The 23,589-nt window shown below is 41.7% G+C and overlaps 1 protein-coding gene across 2 annotated transcripts in view; it reads right to left on the bottom strand.

Moving 5' to 3' along the window:
- The window catches only part of fbxo38 (F-box protein 38), a 79,106-nt gene extending 74,453 nt beyond the window's left edge, over positions 1–4,653 (bottom strand). For both annotated transcript variants that reach the window (XM_041991229.1, XM_041991231.1), the window contains exons 1-3: positions 4,541–4,653; positions 2,833–3,053; positions 1,542–1,675 (exon numbers count right to left, since the gene is read on the bottom strand). In XM_041991229.1, the coding sequence (XP_041847163.1) occupies positions 1,542–1,675; positions 2,833–2,966 (268 nt within the window). In that variant the 5' untranslated portion in view covers positions 2,967–3,053; positions 4,541–4,653. The remainder of the gene's footprint in view (positions 1–1,541; positions 1,676–2,832; positions 3,054–4,540) is intronic.
- Between the last annotated feature and the right edge of the window lie 18,936 nt (positions 4,654–23,589).

Raw genomic sequence — 23,589 nt, 5'->3', positions numbered from 1 at the left:
CCGACAGGTAAACACCGGAGTTTGGCTTAAATTAACCGAAAAGTTCATCTTGATTTACAAAGATTTTAGTCTAATTTATTTCTCGGTGCTCATTAAATGGATGTGTGTGACTGTATGGACGTATTAGTGGAGTAAACTGGTGGCCTGTTAGTTTACAACAACAAACGTAATGATGTTTGGACCGAGCGAATACTGTTTGTCCTTATAAACTTATGAAATTATTATCAAATTCATTTATTAAGTGAGACTGAGGGAAAACAGCCGCTGCGTGGTATTTGTTGATTAATGTAGCTTTTGTTTACACTATTTTATGCTAACGTAAATTAGCGCGTGAAAGTAGCGCTAGCATTGCAAAGCATAGCAACTTCCTGTGTGAATCATCTTCGCTCGTCATCATGTTAGCTGGCGCTATGTTCTCCGTCCTTCATAGACTTTATAAAAGAACCGTCCGCTCACAAACCACCAACCTACAGAAACTCTCCGAGAGGAAGGAGGACGAACGCTGTCCATGTTTTTCTCTGTCGACTGCAGTTCTGATTTGAAACACTAGGTGTCAGTGCTGCTTGTTATGCCTTTCAAGTGATCAAAACAAAAATAACATTCTAACCACAGACTAGGGCTGGGCGATATGGCCTAAAAATAAAATCTCCGATTTTTTTATAACCAAATCCGATTTCCGATTTTAATTGATTTTTTTTTCCTTTTCTTTTACAAAACATAAATAAACTTATTAAAAACGTTCATTTGTTTATATAGATGAATGCCAGCAAAAATAAAGCATATAATGTCATAGCTCTTCCACCATATAAATGACTTCATATCTTACATAGAAATATGCGACACAATGCATCCGTGATCTCTTTCCATCTGGATCCTTATCATACAGGATCCACTGCAGAAATAATTCCCCTGATGAAGGTTGTCTCTTAACTAGTATTTGTGGGTTAAGTTGATTTCTGCATCTCGTAGAGAGCAGCATTTCTCACTGCAGTTATACGTACAGCTAAATCCCAAACACCGTTCTGGTGTGGAGGGAGGGCGAAGTCTGCTGCTAACTAACTATGGAAAAAAATCCCGATTTTCAAAAAAATTAATCTCCAGAAATGGAAAATTCGATTTATCGATTTTATCTATTAATCGCCCAGCCCTACCACAGACCATACATTTAAGCAAAATGTCACAGAAAAGATTAAAAATATGTGGAAACAATAACAAAGGTATACACAGTTCCTTCCAATTTACTTTTTAAGTATGTCGACCATGATTGATTTAATAATTTTATTATATAAACTTAGGTGTAAAAGGTAGGACATGTTTTGTCCCAATTCTCAAGAATGAGTGCTGTAATATAAATATTTTTACTTTTATTAGAATATCACAGTTACTTTTACTATAGCAATATAATAATATTTTAATTTTCATCAAATTCATCCTGCAGACCAGACTGGACCCCTCTTAGGATAGTTCTGTTTGACACCCCTAATCTAAACTTTCAGCTTAAAGTTACTGGTGGCTAAGGACTGGGTGGGTGGATGTCCTACCTGAAGGCATATACTCCCACCAACAACCAGCACACAGATCCACCACTTTTATGACCCGCAGGTACAGAGTCACAGCTTCTCGAAGCTTCCTGGACAGAAACTCCATACACATGATGTCCTTCATTGGAAGGTACCTAAAAACAAAGCAAAGGTATTTAAACCTGAGAATGTGATCCAGGTTTCAGTTTTCTGCAGTACATAGTTTAGAATGGTCTTTCCAAAATCTGCAAGGTCTTCCTTGAAAGAGATGTTACAAAACCCTCAGAAACCAGTTTATATTCTGGTACCATATGATCCTAAGGAACCGTTAGGAACATGGTTACCTTCCGTTATATCCCACGGAACCCCAGAAGTCCGTTTACAGGGTCCCCGACTCACTCTTTACTCACCCTCGACCCTGCCCAAAGACGCTTCATCTTAGTGATTTACAACTCCATTAACTCCCCTAACTCTGACCAACCAACTCACCTGAGGCCAGTCTGCGAGGAGGGGATGGGAGCACCAATACCAGACAACCAGCCGGACCAAGTTCTCATGCTGGTTCACCCATCCTCCACGTGTGCCAGACATGACTTAATAGCCCAGCTTGTGAGGATCTTCCCAGGCACTAGAGACAGTTGTAACTGGTGTAAGCAGTCACCTGCTAATCACTCACATGTTCTGGTTCTGCCTTACTGGCTTTTGGAGCCACATTTATTATACACTTGCAATAGTGATTGACCTGGATCTTAGTCCTGGACCTTGTATGGCCCTATTTGGTTCCCCTCAACCTACGACATCCAATTTTCCTGTGACAAAGCGCAGGGTTTGTTTAAGTGAAACATGTTCTCCCCCCTTCACGCAATAGCTAACTCATAGATTATATTATATATTCAACTTGAGAAGGTCGGGTTCTCACTTTCAGGCTCTGCTGATGTTTGCAAGAAAACCTGGGGGGTAAGGGATAACAGGTGAATGTGGTCCAGTTATAGAGGTCGTTCTGGCTGAAGCTAAGTTAGGTGTTGTTTCCAATACACACTGTAAGACAAACCAGGATATTCTGTATATGTAATACCTTGCTGTATGAAAACCAAAACTCATTAAAAACGATTTACAAAAAAAAAGAAGACACCCTCAGGAACCCTCAGGTTGATGATCTGCTGGTGTTCTGCTGTTTGTGATCTAATTCATCCAACTCTGCTGCTAAAAACCAGTTCAGCATCTGGAACTTTGGGAAATGTCCAAACTTTGCGACAGATCTTTAATGGACCAGGGTTCTGCTCAGCAGCAGGAGGACAATGAGGTGGAGTACCTGAAGATGTGACAGAGGACTTCATGGGACAGCTCATTGATGTAGTCTTTAGGTTCCAGGGGTCTCTGAAGCACCTCTCCTCCACCGCTGCCCACCACCAGCTGCAGTTTAGACGCCTTCCTCCGCGGTCCCATCACTACAGCGTCACCGAACAGACATAAACCCAACCTGTGTGTGGACACACCGCTTCTGCCTGGATCGTTCACCAGTGGACCTCAGTTCTGAAAGAAAATACAAACCCACACAGAGAGGAAGATGAATCCACATCAGAGAAGAGTCTAGAAAATACTGTGTAAGAAATTTAGAATTAAATATTAGAAATGAGTTGAAAATCATATCTATTTATATTTCATTAAGTTGAAGTTAAAACTCAGACAAATGAGATTAATTATTAACTGTTTATACTCCCTAAAAAGTAAACATGACATCACAATGACATCATCGTGTGTAATGTGAAATTATAATCAGAGCTTGTGTGGTGCAGATCTAATGTCTCCAGCCACACCTGGAAGCATGGAGCTGATGGAGGATATTCACTTTCAGCTCAGCAGGACCAGAGTAAATGCTGACAGGAGGAACCAGACCAGGGGTGTCCACAGTCCGCCCTCAAGGGCTGCTGTCCTGAAGGTTTTCAGCTTTCCTTGCTCCAACACAGCTGACTGAAATTAAAGGGATCCAACAGCCTATGAAGTTCTACACAAAGACTCAATAATCTGAGTCAGGTGTGTTGGAGCAGAGAAACATGGGAAACCTGCAGGATGGTGGCACCTCAAGGACCAGGGATGGACAGGTGAAGAGGGGAGGGACAGATGAGGGACAGGTAAAGGACAGGGGAGGCCACAGAGCAGAGATGAAACTAAGGGACTAGTTGCCATGGGTACACCAAACATCCCTAACGCTAACATGTCATGGAAGTCGCCTGGATGCTCAGGACGACCCAATTTCACTCCCAGCTGACTTTAACCCCACCAGCTGGTGAGATGAAGGACGCCCGGCTCAGGCTGATAATAAAGTTGTCTTTCATGATAGAGAAGGAGGATGGAGAGGCAGCGTGCAGCATCCTCGGAGTTAGTCTGCATGTCAGGACAGGTCTGCCCCCCACCGGCTAGAAAACTCCCCATCTGCATAAGTGAGGAGGATGAAGTGCTTTCTGGTGGTTCACCGCCTCTTACGTGCCAAGTCAGTTTCTTTCATGGCAATAATGTGAAAGTCAGATTTTTAATAACACGAGTCCGTTGTTGTTTATGAGTTCATGTGGTAAAAATGAAGGTGATAATTTCCAATATTTATCTCCTCAATGTTCAAATCTTCATTTTGACAACAATAAATGGCTAAATACGTTTGAACAGTTATCAATCGAACCCCTGAAATGATCTTTTCGACCGGCTCCTGCCGTGTTAGTTAAAATGCTAAAACAACGTTAACATGAACGACTAAGCTGTACAGGCTGATGCAGACACGTCCGAGCCTCAGAAACCTGGAACACCTGAGAGAGGTGAGCACTTCCGGTCACACACAGGTCACAGTCCGGCCTCACAGCTGTCTCAGCATGTCCCTCGCTCACTACCTAATCAGTCCAAAAACTTCCAGCTGCTCTTTGTTTGGTAGCATGGTCGCATCCAACATAGGATACAAACACTGGTCCACACGAGAGGACACGGCCAGCCCGCTGCTGAACCGGCACCGGTCAGCGCGAGCTCTAACCCACCTGTTTGAAAGCGTCCGGCCCGCCGTGGGTCCGCCGTTCCGCCATCAGCTGAGGACTTCAACCAAACAGGCCCGGAGACAAAGCTCAGTGGATTCCTCTTCTTCCTCCTACCAGGAAACACACACACTTCTTCTTCCTGTCTTTATCTCCGGGTGCATCGCCTGTTAACGCTCACTATCGCCCCCTACCGCTGGAAAGTAGAAAACTTTTTTGTTGTTAGCTTTAGGGTATTTATATAAGAAAAGAACCCTGACATATAGGTAGTGGAGTTTGGATAGGTTTTGAGGAATTTGGATTTACGGTTAAAAAAAATGTTCTCATTATCAGGAGATAACATAACTGATAGGTTTTTCTTTGTATTCAGAATTACAATCGTCTTTTGGTGTGAATGATAGATACAGAAGAGAATTACCAATTACACAATAAGTCCCTGACAGCTTCAGATTCACTATTACAGAAGGAATATATATATATATATATATATATATATATACATATATATATATATATATATATATATATATATATATATATATATACATAAAATAATGATATGTTTGAAACAAAATGTTGCATCATCCTGTGGACACACACCAGCTGTAAGAGCTGTACACACCCTCTGAAATGTGTGTGTCATGTAACATAACTGCGGCCGACCAAGCTGCAGGTTCTGTGTCAGAGCTGGTTACCTTGGCAACGCGTCACAACGAAACAGTCCACTCAGCTTCTTGTGAAAATATTAATAATATTTTTTTACTTAATATTTTTTATATTGTTCGTGCCTCCGCGTTGTCCAATAATTTATAATAATGGCCACCTCGAAGGGCATTATCCCGCTTATACCATGGTCCAATAAGAAAGAAAAAAATATATGCAATGAAGTCTGTGCTTCCCTGTTTAGGCAGCTGTCCCCACCACCTGTCCCAGATGTACATTAAAACAAGACTCTTAGCTTTCAGTTAAAAAACTATCATTTATAAACAACAGTTTTATTTATGGTAAGAATGGAAACTTTATGCTAACTAATGCTCTAATGTTGGATTTGTTAACTCAAATTTAGGAATGTTCTTCAGTGATTATTATAGAAATGGCCCTGCCCAAGAAGGCGGCCATGTTCACATGACTGACAAGCCATAGACATAAATACACAGACACCTCGTAGACTGACGCTGCCAATTGGAGCTGACGATCACCGCGCCCGCCATCTTGGATGGGTGCCCCATGTGCCTCCAGTGCATTTATTGCTAAGGTGTATGCCCAACTACAGTCATCGCAACTCCACAAATTTTTACCCGATTTTCTCCCAGTTTGCTACAAACAGCAGAGACATAGTTATGCTACAGGTCGCTGTTACACATTAAAAATAATAATAATAATAATAATGGATTAGATTTATATAGCTTTACATTGTGTATCCATCATTCATCCACTCCTCACTCATACCTGGTGATGCTAAGCTACGTGTAGCCACAGCTGCCCTGGGGCAAGCTGACGGAAACATGGCTGCCAGTCCGCGACTACGGCCTCTCCAACCATCACCCAACATTCATCCACATTCAGAAACACCTGCTTTCACTCTGAAATCAGTTTTATTATGCTTGTTAACAAAGACACGGTAAAATATTAATAAAAGTATAAATCAGTCAAACTTTATAAATTAACAGACACTTTAATAATCAAGGTTGATCACTTGAATTATCTTTGTTACACACACATGGATCGAAAACCCTTGAAAAAGAGCTGCTTACCACAGCTTCTAGCGTGTGCTGGCACTCTGTAACTCCAGGGTAGTTCATTTTGCACTGTTGTTGTAAAATATATATCTATTGAGGGTAAGTAAGTACTTTAAGAAATGCAGAAACAACAGGGGATAAAAGCATGAAATGGTGGTTCTCAAACTGGGTTTTGGTAATGTGGGACTATCAGCCCACCACTGTTTTCCAGCTGGAGCAGGTGGTAGCTCTGGGCTTGCACGGCACACCTCACAGGACACATTTTTTAGTATATTTTTGACAACAAACCCTAAAATGTAGATCAGGGCGTTTTCCACAAGAGCACCAAAGCGGACGGGCAGGTAACTGTGGTCACAAATGTGGAAGAATTTTTACTTATTATGCCGTAATACTTCATATATTCACTTCATTAAGGGTTCATTTATCCCATTATCTCTTTCATTATATATTCATTTATTTATTCATTGACTGTTACTATATTGCACTTTTTACATTGTACAATTTACTCATCATGCTTTTATTCACTTTTCTTCTCTTCATATACATGCTCTGTTAAAAGTTCACTACGAGGGTAAGATGACCTTCATCTGGTCCTTCCTCAGACCCTCAGACTGGTTCTGGTGGAGACACAACTATGTGAGGTTGTTTTGACACCAGCTCTTGGAGTTGTGTGTCCACCCAAGGTCTTCAGGAAGGATTCTTTCTACAGAAATGTACAACTATTGTTTTTCCTCTTGTCTACCAGAGTCTCTCCTGACTTTACGCAAGTCGGAACGACCACTCTCATTACTCGCAGGAAATTTGTCTGTGTTCATTTTTCCTTTAATAAATTTTGTTATACTTTTACTCAGTCCAGACTCTTGGTAATTTTTCTATGAATATTGGTGCTGTCGGCAGGATTTGGTGAGTGACCAGGAGGACCCAGTGCCTGAACTTGATTTTCAGGCTCTGTTTTGAAAGGGGACCCTCGTTTGGTTCTCTGGGAGTCACCGCCGAAATCAACGAACTCAAAACGTAGACAGAACAATAAGTCTGGTGAGTTAAAGGTACTTTATTTAACTGAGTTGTGTATCTGGTTTGTGGACAGGCTGGTCTGTGGGCTTGTGTGAGTTGAGCCGCACAGGTGTAGGGAAGGCCTACCGCAGGTTCATTCCTCTGTGTCCGCAGAGGTCCCCCAGTAGACGTTCTGGGTAAGAGTGGCCGGGTAAACTTGATTATTCGGGGGCCGTGAAGACATCCACGAAGCGGGGCGGGGCGGGACCCCCGTATATTAGGAAATATACGAGTTGTAAAATAATCTCATCAGTCTGAGGAAATGTTTTGCTCCACTTCACACTGCTCAGTACATATACAAGGACACACTGCTGGCAACGAAGACAGCTTTTTGCTTACACACACACACACACACACACACACATATATATCTATATATAGATATATATATAGATATATATATATACAGACGTAGACAAAATTGTTGGTAATGAAAGAAAAACTCACAATTGCCACAGAAATAACTTGAATCTGACAAAAGTAATAATAAATAAAAATATATGAATGGTAACAAAAGAGCCCAGAAAAACTTCTAAAGAGATTAAAGGTGAACTTCAAGCTGAAGGAACATCAGTGTCAGATCGCACCATCCGTCCTTGTTTGAGCCAAAGTGGACTTAATGGGAGACGACCAAGAAGGAACCATTGTTAAAAACAAACCATAAAAAAGACAAACTACATGTTGACACGCCACAAAGCTTCTGGGAGAATGTCCTATGGACAGATGAGACAAAGATGGAACTTTTTACCATCAGCTCTATGTTTACAGACGGAAAAATGAAGCATATGAAGAAAAGAACACCGTCCCTACTGTGGAACATGGAGGAGGCTCTGTTATGTTCTGGGCTGCTTTGCTGCATCTGGTACAGGGTGTCTTGAATCTGTGCAGGTACAATGAAATCTCAAGACTATCAAGGGATTCTAGAGAGAAATGTGCTGGCCAGGGTCAGAAAGCTTGGTCTCAGGGGGGGCGCTAGTGAGCACCAGATGGAGTAGACGTGTTTTTCCTGAGCTCCTCTCCAACTTTACATTTATTCGGTCATTACCTTAATAATTTGCCAGTTTAGTCGAAGTTTTGTTGTCATTCCCATTTTTTTGACACAGCAAAGATGCCAAAACCATCTAAACCCTCCGTTTTACCCAAGTCTGAGCACGGAAAACTTCCAGACAAGGACCCCGAGGAGGCTGAAGTCCTAACGGAGCTAGCCGGACACGAGGCATCTTCGAGCTCGACCCGTGATCCAGCCGATCCTACAAACATCCTCCTAGCGATACAAAACCTGAGCAAGACAATGACCGACCGATTTGATATGTTAGAGGTCACTTTGGCATCCATCCAGGCCTCTCTGTTGAGCTTAGGGAATCGTGTGGGGGAAGTTGAAGAGGCTAACGCTAGCTTCGATCACCACCTCTCTAGCATCGAGCAGATTTGTTCCAAAATGTGTGCAGAGAATGATTCTCTCCTCTCTAAAGTGATTGATCTAGAAGCACGCTCAAGACGTCAGAATATTAAAATAATCGGCTTGCAAGAAAAGATCGAGAATGGATGTCCGACAGAATTTTTGGCAAAGTTTCTGCCTGAATTGCTGGGGGCCGATAACTTTCCTGACCTAATAGTGGTGGACCGGGCCCATCGCCTTGGTAGACAGCCATCTGATGGGAGTGCCTGGCCGCGCATCATGATTGCCCGGATTCATCACTACCAGACGAAGGAGAAGATTCTGCACTTGGCACGCCAACAATTCCCACTAAACTACAGAGGCAAAGCAATCCACATCTACCCCGACTTCCCGGCAGAGGTTATGAAGCAAAGACAAGCGTTTGACGATGTCCGGAAGAGGCTTAAGGAGGCTGGAGCGAGGATCGGCTTCATTTACCCGGCTCGGCTCCGGGTGTCTCTGAATGATTCTCAGGAGGTATTTTCCTCGCCACAAGCAGCACTGGCCTTCGCGGACACCCTACCTTGAACATAGCTTCTTGACTGGTGGACAATTCTTATCCCTCATGGAACTCTTACTGTATTTGTGTGGACACTTTCATGACCGAATCTCCTCATTTTAGATTATAGGAGAGTGGGCTCCGGTGGACTTGCGTTAACTTAGGTTTGTATTCCCTATGGTCCGGCTGCCTCTAGGTGAGTTCGTGGGGATTTTGTTCCCACTTTGTTTTGGAAAGTGGGACTGGGGAGGGAGGGGGGTACTTTTGATGTTCTGTTTATTATGTGTTACATTTGTTTTTGTTCCTTTTGCCGGGGAGTTTTTAGTGCAATGTGTCATTTTTGTTACTATGGATGCATCTTAGTACTTCTTCACGAGATGGTGGTATTACATTCACCAGCTGGAATGTTCGAGGACTGGGCCATGTTCTTAAACGAGCTAGTTTTCTCCCATTTGAAATCATTAGGAGCTGATGTTTTATTTCTACAGGAAACGCACAATAGGCCCTCCTCTGCAAAATTGTTGAAATGCAGCGGGTTAATCAGATATTTCAATCCAACTTCTCTAGCAAAGCCCGACATGTGGCAATTTTGATTCGCAAAACTATTCCATTTAGGCATGTTTCCACTGTCTGCGATCCCATGGTAGATATATCCTGGTAACAGGTCATATATATTCATTTCATGTTACACTTCTGAATGTATATGGTCCAAACTTTGATGACCCTGAATTTTTCAACAACCTAGCTAAATTACTTCCAAGTACTCCTGACACACATCTGATAGTGGGCGGTGATTTCAACTGTGTGCTTGATAATTACTTGGACAGGTCGGCCCAGACGAGTCAGCCCCCTCTAGCGGCCTTTAAAGCTTTACATAATTTGATCGACTCCATGAATTTGGTAGATGCATGGAGACTTCAGTACCCCACAGCTAGAGACTATTCATTCTTCTCACAGAGACATAAATCCTTTTCTAGAATTGATTACTTCTTACTTGATTCCAACTTGTTATCAAACATGGTCTCCTCCAAATATCATAACATTTTAATTTCTGATCACGCTCCCGTTTCATTAGTTCTTAACTTAAATCATAAACGGCAATCATATAAATGGCGATTTCATCCCTCCCTGCTCTCTGACACGTCGTTTAGCCAGTTTCTCTCTTCTAAAATCTCAGAGTTTATGGAAACCAACGACAACGCAGAAGTATCTGACTCCGTATTGTGGGAGTCTTTTAAGGCCGTAATTAGGGGACATATAATCTCTTTTGAAACGTCAATGAAGAGAGGAAAACAAAAACGGTTGCTAGAGATTGAAGGAGAGCCGACACAACTAGAAACCATCTATAAATCAACCCCCGATCCTTTGACATTGCAAAATATCCTCAAGCTGAAATATGAATATAATAGCATTTTATCAGACCAAGTAAGTAATATGTTGTTCAGATTGAGACAGAGAAATTTTGAATTAGGGGACAAACCCCAGAAGCTGCTGGCCGGACAGTTAAGAGGCTTACAAGCCAATAGAGCTATACATCAAATCAAATCCAAAACTGGAGAGCTGATCACTGATCCTAAGGGTATCAATGAACGCTTTAGAGAATATTACCAACAATTATATTCATCAAAAGCCAAGGGAAATATCTCTGACTGGCTGGCTCACCTTGAGCTTCCCGAACTGAATAACGCAGCAAGGGAGGCACTTGATGCCGTTATCACTATGCAGGAGGTTTTGGATGCTATTAGGTCGTTTCCCAATGGCAAATGTGCCGGCCCTGATGGCTATGGCATAGAACTGTATAAAAAATATCCAGAACAGCGCGCCCCTATTTTGCTTAGAATGTTTAACCATTCAGTTGAAGCTCAGAAGTTCCCGGACTCACTATATGAGGCCAATATTTCATTGATTTTAAAGGAGGGTAGAGACCCCACTGACCCCTCATCCTTCCGTCCCATTGCACTGCTGATACAGATGTAAAGATTTTCACCAAATTACTCGCAAACAGGTTAAATAAACATATTGCTTCCATTATCCATGCGGACCAAACTGGATTCATTCCTGGTAGATTTTTATTTTTTAATGTGCGAAGATTGATGAACATAATGTATCATAAATATGAAAAAAACCAGGAAGTGGCTGTGCTCTGTTTAGATGCAGAGAAAGCATTTGATCAGGTTGAATGGCAGTATATGTGGAGCGTGTTGGAGAAATTTGGATTCAGCTCGAAGTTTGTCTCCTGGATTAAAATCTTATACGCTCACCCCACTTGCATTTTAACTAATCAGGATAGATCAGCACCTTTTTCATTACACAGAGGGACACGCCAAGGCTGCCCTCTCAGCCCCTTGCTGTTTGCAATTGCGATCGAACCCTTCGCTATTAGTGTCAGGCAACATCTTACCTTTAAACCAGTACATCTAGGGAATATGGATCATCATCTTTCACTGTACGCAGATGACGTGGTCATTTTTATTTTTCAACCTGAACAATCCGTCCCTATTTTACTGGATCTAATTAAATCTTTTGGCGAAGTTTCTGGTTATACAATTAATTGGCAGAAAAGTGAATTTATGCCTTTAAGTGGGGACCTAGATGTTAATTTTTTACATAATCTCCCATTCAAAATTACGGATAAATTTAAGTATCTAGGAGTTACTCTACCAAAGAATCCTAAATTAATCTTCCGATTGAACTTTCATGCCGCCCTAGAAAGGCTTAAAGAGGATATAGATAAATGGTGTATTCTCCCCATCTCTATGATAGGCCGTGTAAATGCCATTAAGATGGTTACCCTCCCGAGATTCCTTTACTTGTTCCAAAATCTCCCCATTTTCCTAACAAAGTCCTTTTTTAAATCTTTAGACTCAATAATTATTCCTTTTATTTGGAACTTCAAAGCTCATAGAATACCAAAAGCCCATTTACATAAATCCAGGGATAGGGGTGGATTAGGCTTGTCACATTTTCTACATTATTACTGGGCCGCGAATCTAAGAGTCCTGACCTACTGGCAAGACGGCTATACCCTTAAGGTTTCAAGAGATACCCCTGCTTGGGTTGCCATTGAAAAGAAAAGTGTTTTTAAGAGCTCGCTTCCAGCTCTCCTTTTCTCTCCTCCCGGCCTTCCTGGGAATTCTAATTTGAATAACGGAATAATCCTAAATAGTCTGAAAATCTGGCAGCAAATCCGGAAGAACTGTAACCTCCCAAACACCATTGTATTTGCCTCAGTTCATCTTAACCATGCCTTCCCTCCATCTCTTTATGACTCTGCTTTTGATACCTGGAGGCAAAAAGGCATCATCACAATTAAAGATTTGTATATCGATGGACAGTTTGCTACTTTTCTCCAGTTAAAAGAAAAATTTAATATTCCATCAACACATCTCTTCAGATATTTTCAAATCAGGAACTTTGTGCGACAGAATATACCTCATTTTGAAAATCTTCCAGAGATAAGGGGGTGCTGCACACTTTTACTGGGCCGACCTGACTCAAAACATTTAACTTCTAGTTTTGTTAAGATATTCTTTGAGCAGGTGAACTGTGATACACAACCTATTAAAGCAGCCTGGGAAGAGGAGTTGGGAATTTTGTTAGACGATACGGTCTAAAAGGAGGGCCTTAGAATTCGCTCATGCTCCGTGAATTCTAGACATCAATTGATTCAATTCAAGGTAGTACACAGGCTTCACTATTCAAAAACTAAGTTACATAGAATTTACCCTACGGTTTCCCCCTTATGTGACAGATGTAAGGCTTCTCCGGGATCTCTTGCTCATTTGTTCTGGACCTGCCCAAATTTACATAATTTCTGGAGTGATATATTCAAATGGTTTGCCACTATACATAAATGTGATCTTAAGCCTGAACCCAGCATTGCACTGCGTGGATTCTCTCTGTCCTTAAGGAATCGAAGCTTTTCCATACAGAACACTCTGATGTTTGGAACGATAATTGCAAAAAAACTGATTTTAAAGCTGTGGAAATCAGACACTGCTCTCACCTTTAAGGACTGGCTGATCGAACTGACTGATCGAACTGACTGGTGTCTTGCACTTGGGGAGACTCAGATATGGTTTATTAAATAAGCTGAAAGAATTCTTTGAGATTTGGCAGCCATTCTTGGATTTTCTTGCCCACCAAGATGATGACTAACCTGTGGTGAAGTTTAATTTGTACCACTCATCCTTTTATGTTCATTTCTTTTTTCTTTGCATATGCTTGCACCTGTGATGCACATGGACATCTTTATTGTAATGCATACCCGGCTTTGTTCTCCATTGATTTTTTTTTTTTTTTTTTCTACTTTATTGTTTGTAACTTTTGTACTTTTGCTAAAAAACTTGAATAAATATATAATTAAAAAAAAAAAAAGAAAGCTTGGTCTCAGTCGCAGGTCATGGGTCTTACAACAGGACAAAGACCCAAAACACAGCTAAAAACACCAAGAATGGCTAAGAGGAAAACATGGACTATTCTAAAGTGGCTTCTATGAGCCCTGAACTAAATCCTATTGAGCATCTTTGGAAGGAGCTGAAACATGGCGTCTGGAAAAGACTCCCTTCAAACCTGAGACAACTGGAGCAGTTTGCTTACGAGGAGTGGATCAAAATACCTGCTGAGCGGTGCAGCAGTCTCACTGACAGGTACAGGAATCGATGGATTGCAGTGGTTGCCTCAAAAGGTTGTTCAACATAATATTAAGTTATGGGTTCAATCATTTTTGTCCAGGCCTGTTTCATGAGTTTATTTTTTTAAATAATTCTGTTTAAGCATGGTTGAAAATCAAGGTCTGACTTTCATCGGTTAAAGTTTATAGAATTTTTATTTATTTATTTCTGTTCGTATTTGAGTCTGTATTCTGGCAGTGCATTTGCATTTTGTTGCAGATGTCAGCACATAAGCAGACAGCTTAACAAACAGAGCAGTCTTAATGGAACAATGCATCCAGTTCTACAGCAAAGGGAATCGGTGATGAACTGCTGTTGTCTGCTTTTGGTCTTTACTGATTGAATGATCACAGTTCAATTTCAGTGGCAGGTCAAGAAGGGGCTGGGATAATTACAACAAAATGCTGTTTTTTACGCATGCTACAAAACAGCACTTTTTACGTGCGTTTATTGAACGACGCAAACAGTGGCGTTTAATGACCACCAAAAACGTTGTATTTCTTTGGTGTTTACCGAAGTTTTAAGAAAAGGCGTATTTTACGCCGTTTTTGCCACATAAACTGGCGCTTTTAACAGCATTTTTCACCACAAAACAGCGTATTTTACATATTTTTATTACAAACGCGCCAATATAGTGACGAATTAAGGCCCTTTTGGCTTGCCATACAGGGACTGCATAGAACGTCGTTTTTATTGCATTTACAGAAACGGTGTTTTTACAGCATTTTTCCATGAAAAACTGCACTTTTAACGCTGACTTTTCACATAAAACTGTGTTTTTTCTGCAGTTTAATTGTCAACATGCTATTTAAGTGGCGAATTTTGAGCACTTTGGCTTGCCATAGTCTTCGTATCTATGTGACAAGCCTGAACGCGGTAGAGATGGGATTTATGGCTCTTTGAAGGGAGCCGGATCTTGAGGAGCCGTTCCTTTCAAAGAGCCATTCAAAAGACTGGCTCGTTCTCACAATATCTTACAAAATTTCACAATATGTAAGAATGACAAACAATCAAAATATGTACCTATATGAAATCTACTATACAAGATTAAATAATTATAGGAAAAATATAGATAAAAAGGACAAACCTGAGCAGTCAGTGTAAATTCTAGTAAATGTTTTGGATAGAACTCACAGTATTTGTTTCCAAACAATACTCTCTGTCCACAGATGCTTCACATGAATGGAGCGTGTTGGACATCAGATTTCTATGATGTCACATGTTATTTATTTTATTTTCATTTTACTCAAACTACTTATTACTTATTTATTCATTTATTTATTCATGCAGTCATTTTTAGCTGGAAGGGGGTGGGGGGATTGGACTTGGCGTGTGTGTATACGTGTGTGCGTATGAATTTGTGAAAGATTGAGTGTTTTTATTCTTATGTTTATATTCATGTAAAGAACTTTGTGTTGCCTATGGCATTAAAAGCACTTTATAAAGTTTGATTTGATTTGATTTGAAGGCAGTGTCAAAAATTTGTATATAAAATGGACAGCTCATAACTGTGAATTGGTTCCCATCGCTCATTTAAAAGAGTCGTTCAAGACTCGTGAGAAAAAAAAAAAAAAAAAAAAAAAAAAAAGAGTCGTTCAAGACTCGTGAGAAAAAAAAAAAAAAAAAAAAAAAAAAAGAGTCGTTCAAAAGAATCAATTCGTTCATGAACGTCACATCTCTAGAACGCGGTGATACAATAGGTGTCCCAACAAGGGTCTGCACACTTCGATTCGCTTAAACCTCTCAAATTACTCATACGACACTTCAGTGGACGTTAAAACCGAACGGCAACACCGACAGTAAAAAAAAAAAAAAAAAGTCTCAGGCTCTGTTTTTGTACGTACGCCATTAACCCTTTAAAAATCCACAAATATCAACTATTACAGAATTTTAATCTCACCATTTAACAAATATGTTTGATATTTTGAACCGTTTCTATTAAACTGTGGTTGAAAAAAAAAACAAAAAAAAAAAAACACTTTAATTCTACTCGGTTGCGTCGCCACAGTCTTGTGTGCTATGAATTCTGGGAGAAAAGAGGCCACGAAGGATGCATCACTAGCAGCCCTCTTTTGAGGCCAAAGTGAGGATTTGAAGGGTGGAATCGGAGGCTCCTTCAAATTCTGTGAATTTGGACAATACTTCGCACTAGGGTTGTCACGGTACTCGGTACTTCGGTACCAAGTCGGTACCAGCACTGCTGTCGTACTGTCGGTACTTGTATTTTCATGGTACCGGTAGTACCGATGGTACCGAAGGAAACGGACGTAAGAGATGTTTACATCCGCCCGCTGCTAGCTAAACAGTTGGGTGGAGATGGCTACATCGAGTGCAGCGGGAGCGGCTGCTCCGCCTCAGCTCGTTGAAAAAAAGGGAACCAGGAGCCACATATGGAAGTACTTTGGCTTCAGGCCAAACGACAAAGGGGACATAATAAATCCCCAAAACCCAATTTGCCGAAGATGTGGAAAGGGATTCAATACGAAAGGAGGAAACACGTCCAATCTAGCAAAGCACCTTAAAGACAGGCACCCGGATCTATACAAAGAATTCAAGGTGAGCAGAACTTTACGAAGTTTTTGCTAGCGGACCACAACGGAGCCTTACCGAGGCACATTTTAATTTGACATTTATCTGTCCATGATTACATTTCTGACTGGCTGCTGGGATTTATAATGCTGTTCTTGCATTAAGCACAATATTGTTCATTTCTGTTAAATACTTGAGGGCATGCCATTATAGAAATATTTTTTTAATTATTATTCTTATTTCTTTTTTATTTATTTGTTTGTTCTTTAGTAAAAAAAACACAATCTTTGTGTAAATACTTGAAGGGAAAACACCAAGGTATATATTTTATTATTATTTATCTGTTCAAGTTTCTACAATGTAAACAGATTAATATTTTAATAAAGATGCTGGATATCTTGAATAAATTAGTCTTTTTATTTTTTTGCCGTGGTATCGAATTAGGTATCGAGTATTGTGTAACTTCACTGGTATTGGTATCGACTACTGAATTTCTGGTATCGTGACAACCCTAGTTTTGATGCACGTTTGAGCCTGGTAGAAATTCTCCACAAGGAGTTCCAGGCGCTACGTGAATCACTAGAATTCAGCCAGAAGCAGGTGGAAACTCTGGCTGTAGAAAATGCTGGTCTCAGAGAGTCGGTAAAATCCCTCACCGAGGGCTTGACCCGTCTCTCGGAGGAAAATAAGAAGATGAAGGAAACGGTGATCGATCTGCAGGGACGGAGCATGAGAGAGAACCTGGTATTTGCAGGGATTCCAGAGCAGACGGAGGAGGACCCCGAGACCACGGTGAAAAACTTCATCAGAACCCACCTGAAGCTCCCGGAGGAAACGGTGAAAAACATCTCCTTTCACAGAGTCCATCGGCTCGGCGGGAGGAAACCCGGGTCCAGCAGACCAAGACCCATAGTAGCGAAGTTCGTCAGCTTCAAACAGAAGGAGCAGGTGAAGAACCAGGGCCGCGAACTGAAGGGAACGAACTTTGGAGTAAACGACCAATATCCGAGAGAGATTCTGGACCGACGGAGAGTCCTGTTTCCCATCAGGAGGAATTCCATCACGCAAGGTGCTCGCGCTGTCATCGCGGTGGATAAATTATTTATTAATGGACAGCTGTACCGCGACCCGGACATCACTCCGTGGCTCTACTGACTTGGTATGTGCCTTAATTTTCCTGTTTTCTCACTAGATCATGTTATATCCATAAAACTGCCATAAAAGATAATTTAGTTAACAGTAAATCCACTGCCCGTCTCCACTACACTGTTCTCAGCACAGATGAGTTTTTTAAATTACTTTTTTCATTTGGCACTGTCGCTCTTTTCACTCTTTACACTTCTTCTCTCCGACCCTTTAACGGTTAACGGTAACACTTGTCATTATATTATATACACATCAGCACTTTTCATGATTCACAGGAACACACACAGAACAGCACAAGCGCACACACATCTCTGTCACAACCAGCTGGCACATACACATGCACGCAGAGAAACAGTGGGATGCACGCACACACGCTTCAGTAATATGCATATAGCCTCATTTCTGTGGTTGGTTCATGAACGAACTCACATTTGTCACTTGGAATGTGCGTGGAGCTGGCACAAGGGAAAAGAGGTTAAACATTTTTAATCGTTTGTAAGAAATGAAAGCAGATATTATATTACTCCAAGAGACTCATTTATCAAACTCAACAATAGATCTTCTCTCAACAACCCAGTTTCCACACGTGTATTCAGCTTGTTATAATTCTAGGCAGAGAGGAGTAACAACTCTTATTAATAGAAGGTTAAATTTTGACATAGATAATACAATTGTAGCCCGTGGGGAAAAAAATGTAATAAAGTTTACGTTGCTTGTGATGCAAAAGAAATGGGTATGATTTACTGTTTCAATACATATGTGAGAAATGTTTTTCTTCCATAATGTGTCCTAAGTATGTTTTTGGTTGTAAATGAATGCAGTGTCATTAATATTCTGGACTGAGACTGTCATGGAGAAGGACAGAGTTCTCCAAAGGACATTTTTTGTTTTATTGGATGAGACATGTGTTCGTTTCTTTTCCTGGTGCTGATTGGTTGAGAAGAGAAAATCTGAAAAAAAGGAGGGACAAGGAAAAAAACACGGAGTTCGTAAAAAAACGGAGAACGTTGGAGAAGAAACGAGACTGAAAGACTGAGTAGAGCGAGCGGAGGAGGAGAAGCAGCGAGAAAGGGAGGAAAGATCGGGACATTTTCCCTCCATTAAACGCTGTGCTTGCTCTGGGAACACACACCACCTAAACAGTAAGTTGCAGAGAGGGTATTGGGGACCTCTCACACCCCTGTTCCCCCTGTGTGTGGCTGGGGGCGGGTAGGGGTGGTTGCCCCGGGGCCAGGTCCTGGGGTGGCTGTGCTGGTGGGCTGCTGGCTCTGTGGGTGTTGGGTCAAGGGGGGGTGCTTGGGGCTCGCTGTCCTCTGGTCCGCCTGGGGTGTCCCCCACGGGGCATGGTGGGTGGGTTGTGTGTGGCGTGGCTGTGTGGTGGTGAGTGCTTGTGGGTGCGGTGCGGGGGGAGGGTGCGAGTGTGGGGTTATATGGGGTGCAGATTGGAGTAGGTGGGGAGTGGGGGGAGGGGGCCAATAGCACACTGGTTCCCGGGGTGTGCAGCTGGAACATCGGGGTGTGTGCTGGCCTACGCCGGGTGGCTGTCTGGGGGGGCCTGGTCCTCCTAGGCATGTTGCGAGCCCTCTGCCTTTGGGGGGTGGGGCGGCCGCCTCTGGCCTCCTGGGGCCCTGGGCCCTTCGCTTGGGCTGCCCTGGGTGGCCGGTCCCTGGCGGGGCCGGCGGCTGCTGATCTTGGCCCACTGGGACCTGTGCCCCGGGACCGTGGGGGGCTCTTGCTGGGGCTCTCCTCTGCCGCCCTTCGGGTGGGGCTGGAGTCATCTTCGTGGTGGGGTGGCTTGGGTTGGTGCTCCGGGTCTGCTGCTGAGGGCTGGGCCTCTGGCCCAGGTCTGCCTCTGGCCTCCGTAGAGGCGTGGTCGCATGTGCATGATCTCACTCACCACTCTTCATCACTGATCACTCCTTGTTTCTCATGCTCTGCATGCTGACACAGTCACTGAGTTGTCCAGTGGGTTTTAATACTAAGCGATAATTATTAATTTTTTTATTTTGTGTATTTTTCCTGTGAGTTAGTATCTGGTCGCTGTTATGTCTTTTTGATTTGGTTATTATTTAAAAACTCTTAATGACTGGCAGCCCTGTTTTTTCTGTGTGTGTGTTTCTGCTTTTGTAAAAGTTGTAGGAAACTTTCTGGTGTGTTCATGTACAGGTGTAACAGCTTGTTGTCTGGTGATGGTGTGGATTGAAGGGTCGTTTCCTTCTGTCTGTGATCTTTTTGTTTCCTTTCTTCTTTCCCTTTTGCTCTTTTTGCTATTTTCCATCTTTTTCTGTCCCCTCCGGTCAGGTCCAGAAAGATTACATAGAATCCGTGATTCAAAGTAAATAAATAAATAAATGAATCACATTATCAAGAGGAGCCTTACCCATAGGCCTCCCCTTGGTAGAGCAAATTTGTTCAGCACGATACAGAAACCAGATTATCATTTAGCTGCTATGATGCTGGACAGGACAAGTTAAAAAAAAAAAAAAAAAGAACAACAGAGTTTCCAGACTGGGGCAGGCAGAATCAGGAAATCCAGGTCAAAACAGGTCGGCAGGCAGAAGATCAGGGCTGGAAGCGCGCAGGGATGAAGCAAGACGATCTGGCAAGAGAGGTCGTCGCACACAGGTATATAAAGAACAGATAAAGAGCAGGTGGAGCGCATCAGTAATCACAGCAGACAATCAGAGCTGGAGGGAGAATGCCTTCAGGGACGGCTGGGAAATCTCAACCCCAGCCAAACCCTGTGACATAACTTGTTCAAACTGTTAATCATAATTGAATTCTCACACAAAGAGCTTTTCACCGAACTACCATGCAAACTGACCACGACTACAGCACTGCTGCTGCCGGGTGAGTCAGATGTGTCGGAGGACCATGAAACCATGGAAGAGGAAACTGAAAAGATCTCTGATGACAAAACGCCAGTGCCAAGTCCTAAATCCCAAAAAACTTCAAATATAAAAAAGATAACAAAACCCAAAGTGGCGGATCAAATGAAGATATTCTCGATGCCATTCAAGGTCTCATTAAGAGATTCGACGACTAAGACGCACGTCTGACCAGATTTACATGCAAAATGGAGGAAATTGTACAAAATGTGAAGGAGAATAAAGAAGTAAACAAAGTGAAAGTTTCAGTTCCTTCAAGATGCCTTCAGGTAGGGCTGGGCGGTTAATCGATAAATCAAATTTTCCATTTCTGGAGATTTATTTTTATGAAAATCTGGGTTTTTGTCCATAGTTAGCAGCAGACTTCGCCCTCCCTCCACACCAGAACGGTGTTTGTATGACAGATTTTCAGTGACGTGACCCTTCAGTCACGCCTGGGATTTAGCTGTGTGTATAACTGCAGTGAAAAATGCTGCTCTCTACGAGATGCAGACGTCAACTTAACCCACAAACCCTGGTGAAGAGACAACCTTCATCAGGGGAATTATTCCTGCAGTGGATCCTGTATGATAAGTGGTTTATATGGTGGAAAAGTTATAACATTATATGCTTTATTTTTGCTGGCATTCATCTATATAAACAAATAAATGTTTTTAATAAGTTTATTTATGTTTTGTAAAAGAAAAGAAAAAAAATCGATTAAATCGGATTCGGTTTTAAAAAATCTGAGATTTTATTTTTAGGAAATATCTCCCAGCCCTACCTTCAAGCAAGTGTGCCTGGAGCATGCTTGATATAAACCTCATATAAAAAGAGAAAGAGGAGACAAAAGCGGTAACCATCGGCTTCTCACGCGTTTCTGTCCGTCTCAGTGGACAAGTGCTGCGAAACGGTGGACACGGCTCATCGTTTGGGAAGAAGAAATGATGCAGCTACAAACATGATGCCCCGAGCGGTGAGTTCCAGTTTGCTCTGCGCTCCATCTGCGACGAAGTATGGAGGAGAGCTACAGAGGCTAAAGTCTTTAAGGACATCCGCTTCAAAGAAGATTTCTCAAAGGAGGACAGAGAGCCAAATTATGGCTGAAGGTTGAGGAGTTTTGCAGGAACGAGAAGAAAGCCTCACTCAGAGGGTTGTGCTCTTATCGAAGGCGAGGAGCATAAGATCAGGAGGGACTCTGACGTCTGATGGAAGGATGGGTAAACCTCAGGCGAGCTTGTAAAACGGTGGCTTCTGATTTAAATGTGTTTTTGAAGGACAACATAGTCATTCCTGCACTTTAAAAAGTAGTTCTCTTTTGTTCACCATGAGAAGGTCTTCATTTTATTTGGAAAACATCTCTTCTCTTTAGTTCAGTTAATGTTTGGGGGCTGAAAAACAGTCAGAAGCGTGAGGCCATTTTTCTTTTTTATCAAAGAGAGAAAGCAGAAATAACCTTTTTACAAGAGACTCGTTCACAGAAGGACGATGAAGTGTTTTGGAAAAACCGATCTCATTCCGCCGGCGTGACGGTCTTATTCAAAGGTACTTGACCATATTTGTGACCCAGAAGGACACTGGATATGGATGATAGTAGAAATGAACGATAGATGGTACATTCTAGTATGTGTTTACGGTTATAACAACCAAGGTCTGAATAAGAATCTTCTTGAAAATATAGGTGTACTGATAAAGAATTGGAAACTAAAACATCATACTGATAAAACATTGTTTGGTATCGATGTTAATGTTGCTCCCAATTCATGGTTAGACAGGAAGCCTCAAAGAGGATCACGGCCTCAGCTCGATGTTAGTCTTCAGAAACTTTGCTTATCTATAAATGGAGCTGATATTTGGAGGGTGGATAACCCAGACACTCTTCAATTCAGTAATGACCTGACCTCTGGCTTGTTTCCACTGAACTCTGCAAAAATGTTCTGGGTTGTAAAATTCCAGCTGCTCCATTAACTGACCACAGTGTAATGCACCATTATCAGTTCATAATAACTTTCAAAATGGTACCAGGGTCTGGAAATTCAATAATATTTTCTTACAAGTTCCAGAATTTCAGCATCAAGTAAAGATTATGATTGAAGAAATTTAAATAGATGGGAATGGCTGAAATATGACATCAAACAGCTGGAAACCGTCACTGGGAAGAAATGATCATGATGAAAAGATGAAGTCATTAACAGAAAGGTGGTGATATTAATAATGTTGATGAAGTCCAGTCTCTACAGGTTCGGCCAGATGAAATGTACCAGGATAAGGCCAACGGAGCCTGCATGGGCTGAACAAAGACAAAGACAGTCAAGGAAACTAAGAGATAAACTAAAAGTGGATGGTGTTCTAGTAGAAAGTGCTCATATCATTCAGAAAAGTATCCGGTCTTTTAATTCGGATTTATACAAATCTAGTTTTCAACCAGAGGAATGTGAATCTGTTCAAGGTTTGGAGGGTAAGCTGCTGACTTTAACTGATAATGATAAACCACATCTAGAAGAAGAGTTAAAGATTACAGAGTTAGACAGAGCACGAAATGAAGAGCGGGACATCTCCTGAACTGATGGATTCACCACTGAATCGTTGGAATTCTTTTGGAATGAGATCAAATCAATTCATATACAAAGTTTTTTTAGAATGGATTCAACATGGCAGCTTTTCCCCATCAACGAAAGCTGGGTTAATAACACTAATTCCCAAACCCAACAAAGATCTACTCTCTCTAAATAATTGGAGACCAATAAAATTGTTATGTAATGATTATAAGCTGTTAGCCTTTTGCTACGCTGTCTTAAAACAGTCGTCACAGTCTCCGAACACCAGTCTGCTTTTACTAAAGGACGCTACATCTCCAACCACATCAGACTTGTTCTGGACACGGTAGACTACATTACTCAGTCTCAGAGCCTCATCCTATTTCCTGATGTTTTTAAAGCATTTCACAGCCTGGAACATAACTTTTAATAAATTAGGATGTGGTGACAATTTTTGTAGAATAATAAGTATGATCTACCATGACATCTATAGCTACGTTATATTGTCCTCAGGATCAGACAGAATCAAAATTAATGGAGGAATTAAACACGCATGTCCAATATCCCCAAAGCT

The sequence above is a fragment of the Melanotaenia boesemani genome, chromosome 7, assembly GCF_017639745.1.
Source record: "Melanotaenia boesemani isolate fMelBoe1 chromosome 7, fMelBoe1.pri, whole genome shotgun sequence".
NCBI classification, from domain to species: domain Eukaryota; kingdom Metazoa; phylum Chordata; class Actinopteri; order Atheriniformes; family Melanotaeniidae; genus Melanotaenia; species Melanotaenia boesemani.
This window is presented reverse-complemented; position numbering and strand designations above follow the sequence as displayed.